The 13,151-nt window shown below is 35.7% G+C and overlaps 1 protein-coding gene across 3 annotated transcripts in view; it reads right to left on the bottom strand.

Moving 5' to 3' along the window:
• Positions 1-13,151, bottom strand: part of LOC126973344 (transcription elongation regulator 1-like) — a 68,966-nt gene that overhangs the window by 12,388 nt on the left and 43,427 nt on the right. Inside the window, exon 19 of one of the 3 annotated variants that reach the window (XM_050820572.1) lies at positions 4,651-11,070. The exons of the other annotated variants lie outside the window; for them this stretch is intronic. Coding sequence (XP_050676529.1) covers positions 10,750-11,070 — 321 coding nt within the window. The 3' untranslated portion in view covers positions 4,651-10,749. Of the gene's footprint in view, positions 1-4,650; positions 11,071-13,151 lie in introns of those variants that run through there. 3 annotated transcript variants of the gene reach the window in all.

The raw sequence follows: 13,151 nt of genomic DNA, 5'->3' as shown, positions 1-13,151 counted from the left end.
TTGTCGATGTCCCTAAAAGCGTCTCCCGTTAAGTGCCTACCAACAGAGACGTGAATAAATGCTAGTAAAGAAGATGTTCTGCCTACTACGGGCCGCGCGCTGTATTATTTTTTTATGACAATAAGGGACGAGTCGATCGTAATTGATACGTCCTGCCCATTACCATGCAGTGCCGCACAGGATTCTTGAAAAATAAATTTAGCAGCGCTACAACTGCGTTCGTCACTTTGAGACATAAAATGTTAAGTCTCATTTGCCCAGTTGTTTCACTAGCTACGGCGCCCCTCAGACCGAAACACAATAATGCTTAAACATTACTGCTTCATGGCAGAAAAAGGCCGTTGTGGTACCTATATTCTACCCGGCATACTGTGCAAAGGAGCCTTCCACTCGTAAATGCCCTTAGTCGCCTCTAATGACACTGGGACTTACCTATTAATTTTATGCCCCGGGGAAGCACAGTACAATGGTATACATAATTAAAATAAATAGTAAATAACTTCTATAAATCTATTATAAGATATATTAGTGCGCTAAGTGTTATAGTTGTATTTTATTAATCCACCAATTTATAACAGTCCAGCTTAATTATATATCATATTTTTTTTCTGAAAGAGGAGGACAAACAAGCGTACGGGTAACTTCATGTTAAGTGATCACCGCCGCACATGTTCTTTTGCAACACCAGAGGAATCACAGGAGCGTTGCCGGCCATTTAGAAAGGTGTACGCGGTTTTAATAATCATAGTCCTGAAAACACCGCACATGGAAGCTAATTTCACGGCTTGGTTAAACCTGGAAGAAAGATCCTTGAAAACCGCACTGTGGAGGAACGCCACACATCCAGATGGTGGTGATGATATTGTAATTGTTGATGACGCAATAGTTATGGTTATTATTGTATAATCCCGTCTTTTTTTTTTTGGAAAGACACCTGTTCATCTGATCATCATCATACCAAAGAGGTAGCCACAAGTTACGAACTTCAATTGGCCACGGTCTTGATACTGGAGTACAATATACAAGGAATATATTAAAGCTTCTTTGACAAAGAAGGCTTACAATAGTATAGTAGATTAAAATATAGAAGATAATAATGCATGGTTCTTGTGTGGTTCTGCGCAGGCCAACTAAAATTGTATAGACACACCTACAAAATAGGCTGGGATTTTCTTATCACATCTTGTCCCCAAGGTAAAACCCCGATGAGATAGCTTCACGACGATTACCATGTGTTGTTTGCGATATGTTATGTTATTATCATTATATTCTATTGAATTTCCATTCTCAATAGCTTTCTTAGTAATCGTTAACTATCAACAAAGTAGGAGGCAGTGAATACCTAGGTAACACTGAAAATGTTTAGAAAATGAAAAACGGCTTAATGTAGAAAGTTGCCAATACTTTTGTTGTTTTTCGAAGTTATCTCCGTTCCTCTCTACACATCGTCTTATTCCATGGAACCACTGAGAAAAGCAGTGGGCTCATTCTTCCTTAGGGGTCTCTTCTATGCCATTTTCGTACGCTCTCGTCGCATCTTCAGGGCTCGTAAAGCGAATACCTCGAATTTTATCTTTAGTTCTTTGGAATAAATAAAAGTCGCAGGGCGCCAGGTCAGGACTGTATGGCGGATGACTCATTATCTCGACACCTGCTATAGTCAATTATTCAACAGTCTGCAGTAACCATTCACCTTCACCTTCCTTCTTCTAGCACAACTGTCGCGAAATGACCTATCCGACCAAAGGAATGAGGCAATCATCTTTTTTCCTTGACTTCATCCTTTCTTTACCTTAGTTGGCCGATCCTTGAAAGGAAACACCCACTGAGTTGATTGTCTTTTGGTTTTGGGTTCGTATCAATATATCCAGCTTTCATCACCTGTGACGACGTCAAATACAGCATTTGAGTCACCGCCGTTGAACTTATCTAACATTTGGCGACATCAGTCCATGCGAAGGTGTTTCTGGTCGTCGGTTACAGTATGGGGAATCCATCTGGTACAAAGGTCCTGACGCCTAAATGATCGTGTAATATTTTTTGAACTGCTAATTCAAGAAAATAGACTCGATGGTACGATGAAGTTAAACGCATAAACACATATAAACATCTAGGACTAGGAAACAAACATCCACATTCATCATATAAATGTAGGTATGTACCGGTATGCGAACCCGGGACCTCTAGCTGCAGGGTCACGAAAAAATGGGCTTTATGAGTTGTCACGATCATACAGTACATAAAAACCACTAGTGGTACTAGAATTAAGTTCTAACTATTCTATTGTTGTAAAAAATGAAAGGCGTTTTATTTTTATTAATTATTTTGTAATTAATTTAAGTCAATAGAAGCACTTTACCTTTACATCGGAGGCGACTCGTCGTGCCTGCTTAAATCAATTATTCCTCAGTATGCATGCGTGTACAGGAAAAAAATAAGTTTTTTTTAATGATTAATAAGACGTCACTTGATGGTAAGTGATACGCCCTTCTAACACACAAACCATTACACATCAATAGAGCATGGAAATACTTCAAGCCGGCCCACATTCTAGCGGTCTACTAAGTCGACCAGTGCCGGGAGAAACTTGTGTCTTCTATCGAGTCCTCCTTCGACAATATCGCGGAATGGGGTAAATTAAACCTTGTTCAATTTAACCCCCAGAAGACTCAAGTTTGCGCGTTTACCACTAAAAAAACCCCATTTATCGTACCACCTATCTTCGACAACATTTCCCTTTAAGCCTCGCCTGGTATCGGAATACTGGGTTTCGAAATCTCGAGCGATTGCCAATTCCGTGGCCATCTGGAGGACAAAGCCAAATTGGCTTCGCAAAAGCTGGGCGTCATCAATAGAGCACGGCAATACTTCAAGCCGGCCCACATTCTAGCGCTCTACAAAGCGCAGTTTCGGCCATATATGGAGTATTGCTGTCACCTCTGGTCCAGCGCACCCCAGTATCAGCTAGATCCATTTGACCGCGTGCAACGCAGAGCAGCTCGAATTGTCGGAGACTCAGTGCTCTGTGAACGGCTGGATCACTTGGCGTTGCGTAGAGACGTCACTTTATTGTGTGTCTTCTACCGCATTTATCACGGGAAGTGTTCCGAAGAGCTGTTTGCCCTAATTCCTGCCACGGAATTCCACCTTCGCACGAGACGCCACAAATTACAATATCATCCCCACCATCTGGATGTGTAGCGGTGTTCCAAAGAATGAAAACCACTTTTCAAGGAACTTTCTTCCACGTACAAGCTATGGAATAAGCTTACTTGTGCGGTGTTTCCGGGACGAAACGACATGGTTATCTTAAAAAAAGCGCGTTCACCTTTCTTAAATGTCGGCACTCTGATGTTGTAAGAGAATGTTGGCTGCGGTGACTTGATAAGAGTCTCACTGGCTTCAATCCGAACACATACCTACTCAAAATCAAAAACCACTTTAATTATATAAGCCAGAGGACGTTTTTTTTTATGGAAGAGGAAAAACGAGCGCACGGATTACCCGAAGTTAATTGATCACCCACATTCTATTGCAACACCAGAGGAATCACAGGAGCGTTGCCGGCCTTCTAGAAAGGTGTCCGTGCTTTTTTAGAAGGCACATATGATGTCGATCTTTAAAATATAAACACTTGGATAATTTATACGTCTAGAATGAGCCTTTTGCTGTCAGACAAAGCATGACAACAGGCCAGCATTATTACTGTAGCGTCCATGACAGCTACGTCTTACACTCGCAATACGCAATTGTTTTAGTGTGCGTCTGTTGCTGCAAATAGAGACAGTTAGTCTCTATTTGCATTTTGTTCGCTACTGTTTTTTTCACAAATGCCAGCCTATAAATTATTATTATTATAATTAGTGAAAGAAGAATTTTTAAAATAAAAAAAATATAAATTATTTCATGTTCATATGTATTAATTCGTGGGGCTTGTGGTAACAGCTATTATCTCATGGTAGCTGCAGACTACAGATCTAAGCCAGCACTCAAGAATCGCCAACAGGCTGTAGACCTTGCCACAAGAAACTTATACGGAAATTATAGACACACGTATAAATATAACATATATATTACGCTGAAATCCAGAGAACAAAATCGCGATACAAAATATATATGAATTATACACGAGTACCGCCTCGTTATAAAATTCTGTTTGCTTTGTTCAACTCTCAGGTTGTGGCTTCGTCTACAGGATCTACTTTACAGTTGATAACCTGCTCAACCCCAATATTTGCTTATTAGGAAATTGACTTGAGATGAAGTTGTTGTAGATGAAGTTACAACCTGAGAGTTGAACAAAGCAAACAGAATTTTATAATGAGGCGGTACTCGAACGGTTAGCTCAGTTGGTTAGAGCACCAGCACGGAACGCCGGAGGTCGTGGGTTTGAATCCCGTATCGTTCATAAAATTTTGTTTTTCAAATTTTATTTGTGTATTAATCCTAGAAGTGAGGGTTTTATCACTTTAAAAATATAACATATTGTTTATATGAATTATAGCAATTTATTTATACTTTTATAGTTAATTTTTTTATCGGTTTGAAATTTTTGTTAAAATACTTACTGTATCCAACAGTTATCAAACCAACACTGACTAAAAGTATGTGCACTAAATGATACGGGTTAAAAAATAATAGAACATTACATTACATAATATCTTAAATCTTTAATTGTAGTAACACTCAAAAAGGAATTAAAAAATACAATATCTTAACTTAGACACAAACTTATTCTTATATAGATATTTACATTTCATACTTCTAAGTACTTTAAAATGAATAAAACACGTAATATTTTAATAAATGAGACAGCCCTACGCTATCTTTCCTACTCTATAGACGACTGCACGAGAAGGATGACATTAGTAACTAGGGTTGTCATTTTTGTATAATTACGACTTATTTTTTTATTGGTTTGAATTCAATAGATCTATATTTTTTTTTGCGGTATTACATCAATACTATCACTAGGTTTGTTTTTAAAATAACACCAATTAAAAATATTACGAATATATTATTATAGTAAATCAGACACTCCAGTAATCTAGTTCCATACTCTTTTATTTTATTATTTACACAATTTCATGATATCATTAAAACCAATGATACTGGAATTATACATATAGAATATAATTTATAAATCATGACTCAACAGTATTGTGACTGACAGCGAACAAATCCAAACCAACCAATCAAATCATCAACCGAAACATAGACCTAAAAATGCAGTAGATTTCTAACAGCTATACAGAGCATCCCACGGCTATGCCATATGGAAGGGAAGTACCTTACATATTCTAAAAATTTAAACTACATTCATATATAATAATTCTTTTCATTTTTCTGAACAAAAAATTTACATCAAATTTTATAATTCATTGGGTTGATTTTATTTCTGATACTTAATTATTATTTATTACCGAGTGGTTAGCGATCCTACCTACTAAGCTAGAGGTCCCGGGTTCGAATCGACAACAGACAGTAGCAATATATATATATAGCTATATTTCTTCGCTCTTATTGGTTGTTTTGCGGCTGTGACGATGGCGAAATATATAAGACAGGGTGACGTCACTGAACTATACATTAACGCATCGACTGTTTCAAATTACAATAACATTTAAATCAAACGTTATACCGCACTAGACTTTGCTCAGAAATTAGTATGTCTTACGTAACGGGTTTGATATTCACATATTCTACCCGTCAGTCAATATGGCCGGAGAGTGCGAAAGAGCACGAAGTATCGACAATACTATTCCCCCGTTTTGTGACTTTGGCGACAACTATTATAGATTTTGCAAAATTTATTTACAGCTGGACTGAAACGGTCTTAATAATATCAATAATATTTCTTAATGTAACACTTACCACTACTCCTATAACCATATATTATTATATACAAGTGTTTCGGCACAGAAATAGTATTAATAATTCGTTTCCTTTTTAAATACATCGATATGTTGCCCGCAATTAAAGGAGGGAAAACAAGCATTTGCATGTTAACTCACGATAGGTGGATCACCGCTGCTCGTGATTCTAGCAAAAACAGGTCAGGTTACAAGACCTTGCCGGTTTTTAAGAAGGCACTCGAAACTTTCCCATAACGAAACGACCAAGGTAAGGAACTTAGTTAAGTGGATAAGCATGGAGACAAAATAAGCCTCTCTAAACTATACAAAGTTTACATATTCATGTACAGGGTGTAATCATTGAGTGTGACCAGGCGACATTACTATAACAGATATCACAAAACCTTAAACTGATATCGAACGTACGTTATGTAATCAGTAAAATGACATCAATAACTTTATAAAAATCAAAACGAGAAGTATCCAAAATTTTGACATTAAACACCCATACATTTAGTAATACGAGTACATGAGTAGAAACGTATTCCTTAGTTTAAAAGGTTATTTTAGTTGCACTGATATTAAAGAAAAATGCTTATTATCCCTAACACACTAATAAAATTACTAAATTTTGTATTCAAAGTAGATGTTCAAAGTGACATCCATGTTATGAGATTCCATTCTACTAATCTCATACTAAATGTATGTTTATGTCAAAATTTTGGATACTTCTCTTTTGATTTTTAGAAAGTTATTGATGTCATTTTACTGACTAGGTAAATTACTTTCGATATCAGTTTAAAGTTTTTTTGATATCTGTAACAGTTACGGACTAATCGCCTGGTCACACCTTCAATTACATACTGCATGGAAGCAAATAAAACTAAAGTAATCTACAATTTGTACATACAAGCGAATTATACAATATGTTTCGCAAGTGGCACTCACAACCTCGGTCGCGAAGCAGACAACTTCGTTCACTGACCTACACGCGTCCCTGTCTCCATCTCGCTCACACAGGGCAAAAGTCGTGATATCTTTTGACAATTCGCACATTTCCACGTTAAAGAGGGCTTTAAGTCGATCTCAGAAGTAAAAAAAAAACTGTAAAAGCCAGCGCACTTTCTTTCAAGAATGACACGAGGTACTTATTTTGGTTGCCAATTTGTCAGGTCAAATCATTTTTCTAATGCTATATTCAATAAATACCACCTGAATATTTTTTTACTTGCAATATAGTAGTGTACATAACATCAATTATAAAAACTACAAATTCATTTGTTAAAACTGTACCTAATGTTCTCAGTAATATTAGATTCGAAGAAAAGGCATTTCTCAAACGAGAAAATGGGCCCATCCATCAGCCGTTCATCCCCAAATTATGTCACACAACGGATTTTTAATTTGGGTGATCCAGAAAACAGAAGACCCCGGTTCGAATCCAGATGTCCTACTAGTTCTTTTTTTTTTTCATGTTTTATTCATTCTTAAAAATACGAGCAAGGCTCGGTTGTCCGGATATTTAATTTTTAAAAGGGCATGTGTCGCGTTACCTAACCAGTGGCAAAGATTACCTACTGAAACTGAACTACAAACTAGACCAGACCGCTAGCAGTGTACGCAAGTTTGACTGAGAAACCCAGAACTCTGAACTCCGACCGTAAGACCGCGCGCAGTGGGCTCGGCGCCATTGTGTTCTAACATTTTAGGGTTTTGGCATGTGATGTCAAAAAATTTTCCATCCACCTGTCACTTGTCACACAACTATGTTTGCTTTTAACTTTTAATTTGAACAGTTGAATAATTTTAATGAAACAGATAACTAAGTAAATAATTGATTATTCGTTTCATTAAAAAAATAACAACTGTAAAATATTGAATAAGCAGCAATGTCAGTCATGACAGTTCTTTTTAGATTTAGAGTAGATTCAGACATTTTATTAAAGAGCTGCAATTTTGTGACGGTCTCCTCCAATTTGAACAGATTATTTAACAGCATCTGTAATCACTAAACTAATAAAAATCCCGATTGTATTTAAGTTTCAATAATAAAATATAAATTATTAATATGTATACGAACAACCGAGTTATTAAACTTGTAATCTTAACAATCGACCAATAAAATATATTTCATCAATCAATTAATATTAAAAAAAAATTGCAAACGAATCTACATACAAGATAAATAATGGTTTAGTAACATAAAATAGTACATAAATTACACAGTAACTTCACTTTGACTGTTCAACAACAGCATGGCATAAGAAGTTACTTAATACCGGGATACCGGACATAATCCAACCTAGATAAGTCGGGATCATACCTAACAAATTCTGGTATACTGGTTGTAATCCAATCTCGAAAACTTTGGAATCATATCTAAAAAATCACAGGGTTAGCCATCTTTTTTAATTTTACCTATAGTCTAAGTAAGTGAAGTTAGTAACATGATATGTTAAAGAAAAGTTTTGCCTTAATTTTGTGACATCAATATCAACTAAAATGCAAACATCTCCGTTTCATTTTAATAATTTTAATCAAAATAAAGGATTGAAGCCTTCCAATAATTAATTTACTAACATTACTTTCTCGATACAAAGATATTTTTCACGTCACGAGAATAATTTCGATTCAAAACTTTAAGTTTTCATTTATAAAATATTACAACGCAGACACAAGTCAAGCAAGACTAGATAAGATCTAAAATCTAAGGTTAATGACCTCAGTTGCTACCAATAAATATACAAGCTTCTGATAAATTACTCAGTTATGTATTCTAACCATTGACAATAAAGAGCTAGACTAAGAATCGCGCTCAAAAATAATCTGAAGCAATTTGTTGTGTGTCGACCGCGCTTTGAATGGAAAGCCACGCAATAACAGTGTTCAGTGGAAAACTGTTCAAATAACAGCATATCCAAACTTAAAAAGGATGCAGTGTCGTATTTCAGGTAAGCGCTCCTTTTATATTAACAAGATTATGTAACTAACTTGATGTTTTTAATCATTTTAATAATAAAATTACATTTCAATTGCGAAAACAAAATATTCTTGTCTCGTTTTCGCGTCCGAGCGTATACAAATAAACTTTGAACATTACTGCCACCAATAACGTATTATGATTTGAATGAATGTTTTAATGTAATCTGTACAACTGACCTTTTAATAGGAAATTAGTTAGACTAGTTGTTGATTGCACGTCAATGGTTCTAACATAAAATCATTTTCTTATCTGTATCCAGAGATTTTTTATATACAATACCAAGTATATATGAAAAAAGTTTTCATATCGGTATTTTGGCAAACATTGCTCAAACTCCAAATACATTGTTATATATCAATAAGTTAGAAAAAATGGATTCCAAGTACTATCCTACTACTACCTATTCGAAAACAAAATAAAAAAAACAGACAATCACAACAAACCCTATATTCATATTTACAAAGCTTATAACTACATCGACAAATTAGTTGAGTACACTACTCAAGCTAATCCATAAATAGCTTTTATTATATCTACACAATTGAGCTCGTCAAAATTGTGCACCGTACACAATAGATGTACGCGAAACGCCGTCTTGTTGGTAAAACATCAATTTATAATCAGGCCGAGGCAAGATTTCGTACGATAGTTAGAAAGTTCGTTGATGAAGCCATACTACGATGGGCCTTAGTAACTTTGTAAGTTCGTTATCGGATCGTTCAAATAAAACGATCTTATCGAATAACGAATAAATACAGTTTCGTTACTGAAAAACTGGGATTAAAATATTATTATTCAGTTTATTATTACGTTGTGTAACCAGTAATATCCGATTTCGAATAATAACAATATTATTGTTTTATTTGGCTATGTAAATGTAAATTATGGCAACAAAACCATCTATAGCGATATCCAGAAAGTTCTACTGAATTACAACAATAGCATCGCTTTGCTGGCTAATCATGGAAGTTTATTTATTTATTTTTGTTGACGAGCGAATAAATCAAAGGAATTATGATTTTATTGCTTTATTGATAGCCACTCAAGCTTGTTTTTGTATGACGGCAATAAAACGATCATATAGGCTATTGGATAACTGCAGTATCACCGCGTGTAGCCATTTTATCTACCACACATGCTTTAAATCCTCTATTAAAGATTTAAAAACAGTTAGCTTATTGCCAACTTTAAAAAACCCAATGTTCTAATAACCATTACATCATCCAAACGAGTGTTGTAGTGAATTTCAGTACAACATTACAACACTCGTTTGGGTGATGTAATGGTTAGTAGGACTGGCTTTTATAATGTTAGCAGTAAGCTAACTGTTTCAGAATCTTATATAGAGGATTCATATTATGGGTGTAGATAGTCTTGTAGGCAACAGTTGATAAGTAAGTATTAAAACACTCATGTGCTACAATTGTAAGTTGTTTATAATTATAAAACCCACATTCGTGTTTTAATACCCCATATTACACAACAGTTGCATATAGTACTATTATTGAATAACTGCACCAAACCATTTTTCCAGCTAACAAAATTAGCTTCTGTAATTGCATTATTACAATATCACTTCTGTGTTTGATAACCAGTGAACATTGGTGTCAATACTGCCGTAACATATACAAACGTGTATAGAGTCCAATATAAAATCAGTGTAAAACAATCTTATAACAGCTAACCAGTGTAGTCCGCTACTGGATAGTGTATCACTAGGGCTTCATAAGCTCAGATCGACGCGTATCAATCACGCCATAAAACATACGGGGGACTATAAATGCTGCGTATAATAACTGTTCCGAAATGTTCACACACAAAACAGTACGAGATTCACACAATTGTCTACAGAAACGTAATTTAGTTTGAATCCCGACTTTGCCCCCGCTTACGGAACACGTTAAGCAAACACTATTCTTTCTCCGACTTCCGTTTTCGCTTATCAGCCTTCTTTTTGCCTTTGCTCTCAGTCGGCTCGGGCGATTTGAACTCCTGCTTGGACTTCTTCGACGGCGAAACTTGCGTTGGCTTGCTTGCACTGCCCTCCGCTGCGGGCGTCTCCTTCTTCGAGGAGCGCAGCTGTTTCGGTGAAACCTGGTTTTCCGTGTCGGTTTTGTCGGTTTTCTTTTGCGATTTCGAGTCTTTTTTGTACGGTATGCCGAGGATATCGGGCCATTGGTCTGGCGGCGGTGTCGGCTGTTTCTTCTCAGCCTCGATTGTGGATTCCGATTTCTGTATAAAAAATAAATAGACATTAAAATAAAAATATAATTGAGAGTATCCTAGACCCAGTGTAAATAACAAACAGGTATTATTAACGGTGTAAAGTTTTAAGATTGCTACTTATAAGCCTATAACTACAAACTATATTCGGACTTTTTTTTTTAAATAAATCATTTGTTATTATTTACAATAGTGATTACTTTAAGGTCAATCCACCAAAAAATTATTTAGTAAGCTATGCATAACCTTATATACATTTTATTTCTTTGAGCAAAATAGAATAGAATAGCTCACCAGAAAACAAGTAAAATAAAAAAAAAAATAGAAGTCATAGAAAATCTCTTGAAAATCTACAATGGATTATTAAAAACAGATGTAGTCTAGCGACAAAGCAAAAATACTTTCAGAAATTTGAAGTTTGACATTGACATATTGTGTCTCAATAAAAAAAAATATGGCTATTACAGGTTCGAACAATGTGTGGTGGTATAATACACATAAGGAAAAACGGCGATGGTACGAAACGAATTTCTCAGATTTACAAAGCTTTTACTATATTCAATTTATTTTATGCCACAATGCAGTAAGTAACTTTTTATAATACTTTTTACGTAACTACTAAAGGAGAAGTAAAGCGATTAAGTGCGACAAAAACGCACACACAACACATTTCATATTTTATCTATAGAGTTACATATTAGTGTAATTAATATATTTATGAAATAATTTAAACAGCGAAGCAACAGCGCTTCGACTTTAGAAAAATGGCAACCATGCGGTTTTCTCGTCTAGTGAGCGACGCGCTTTACCGTAGTAGCAGCACTAAGGTCTTTGACCGAAATTATTTCTGTGTCGTGACCAGAGTTAGTATGAAACACGATCTATTCTATTATTTAGCCTGGGTCATAGGAATATAAAATTAATAATAATAATAATAATAAAAGAATCTTGATCGGATAAGTTAGGTTTAGGGTTTTGAATACTGTCTAGTAAGTACGTAATACGAAATAATAACACGAAAATATATCTTAGTTCACCTGAACATCATTGCTGTTTTTTTAAGACAAATTACTTCATATTGCATTCAAGCATTTATTTACTGTTTAAAATTATAGTAATAAAAAAAATGGGAAAGTGTATATAGAAAAAAAACATTTTTATCAAACAATTTTTATATTAGTCTTCGGAAGACGCCATTTTCACGTGGTGATTGATCACCGCCGCAGACAGGGAAATCCATTATTATATTACACAATTGTAACTCCGGAAAAATTGGTACTGTCGCCCATGTTACCGTATGTCAAATTAGCGATATTATTTCGTATTACGCTGTTAACAGAACACTCGAAAATGCAGTAATCGGGCCGTAAAGGCGCCGGCCACATCTGAACGTGCGCGCCAACCGCCTACACACGAAGGGCGCGCCACACGACCGAGAAACGCGACGCGGCTAGATGTGAGCCGGGCCTAACGCCTGTCATATTCTGCGGGTGGTAACCATCCGATGAAGATTCCCGAACAAGAAAATGTCTCTCACCCACACAGATCCGTGTATTCAGCGCAGATACTCCGAAACTTGTAACAACACTCTTTTGCTTCATCCGAAAAATTTTGAAACTTCACAAACTGGTTTTTTTTTTCTCTTTTTCATTGTAATCGCGTGGGGTTTTACGACCCCCGCAGATTATGACAGTCGGATAGCTGCAGCACTTTTACACAATCGCGATTACTCGAACCGAGTTATATATTGTATATATTTGCACGGGTTGCGATATGCCCGCTTACAACAAACCAACCGTATTCGTCGAGTTTGTCAAAATCAAACGACTTCCAACAGAGACAGTCGTTTAAAGAAACCGGGGCTGTTTTGCCAACCTTGTTATATTGTTACCGCAAAACAGCGGCGTTATCATCCAATGAAGAATATCATCAAGTTTTGATTTTTAACCGACTTCAAAAAAGGAGGAGGTTCTCACTTCGTCGGTATGTTTTTTTTACTTAACTACAATATAGCTCCATTAAAAATAAAAAGGTAAAAGAAATATTTTGCATACGACGTATAGTTTCTAATTATGTTGTTTAGCAAGGCG

This window comes from Leptidea sinapis, chromosome 29 (genome assembly GCF_905404315.1).
Source record: "Leptidea sinapis chromosome 29, ilLepSina1.1, whole genome shotgun sequence".
NCBI classification, from domain to species: domain Eukaryota; kingdom Metazoa; phylum Arthropoda; class Insecta; order Lepidoptera; family Pieridae; genus Leptidea; species Leptidea sinapis.
This window is presented reverse-complemented; position numbering and strand designations above follow the sequence as displayed.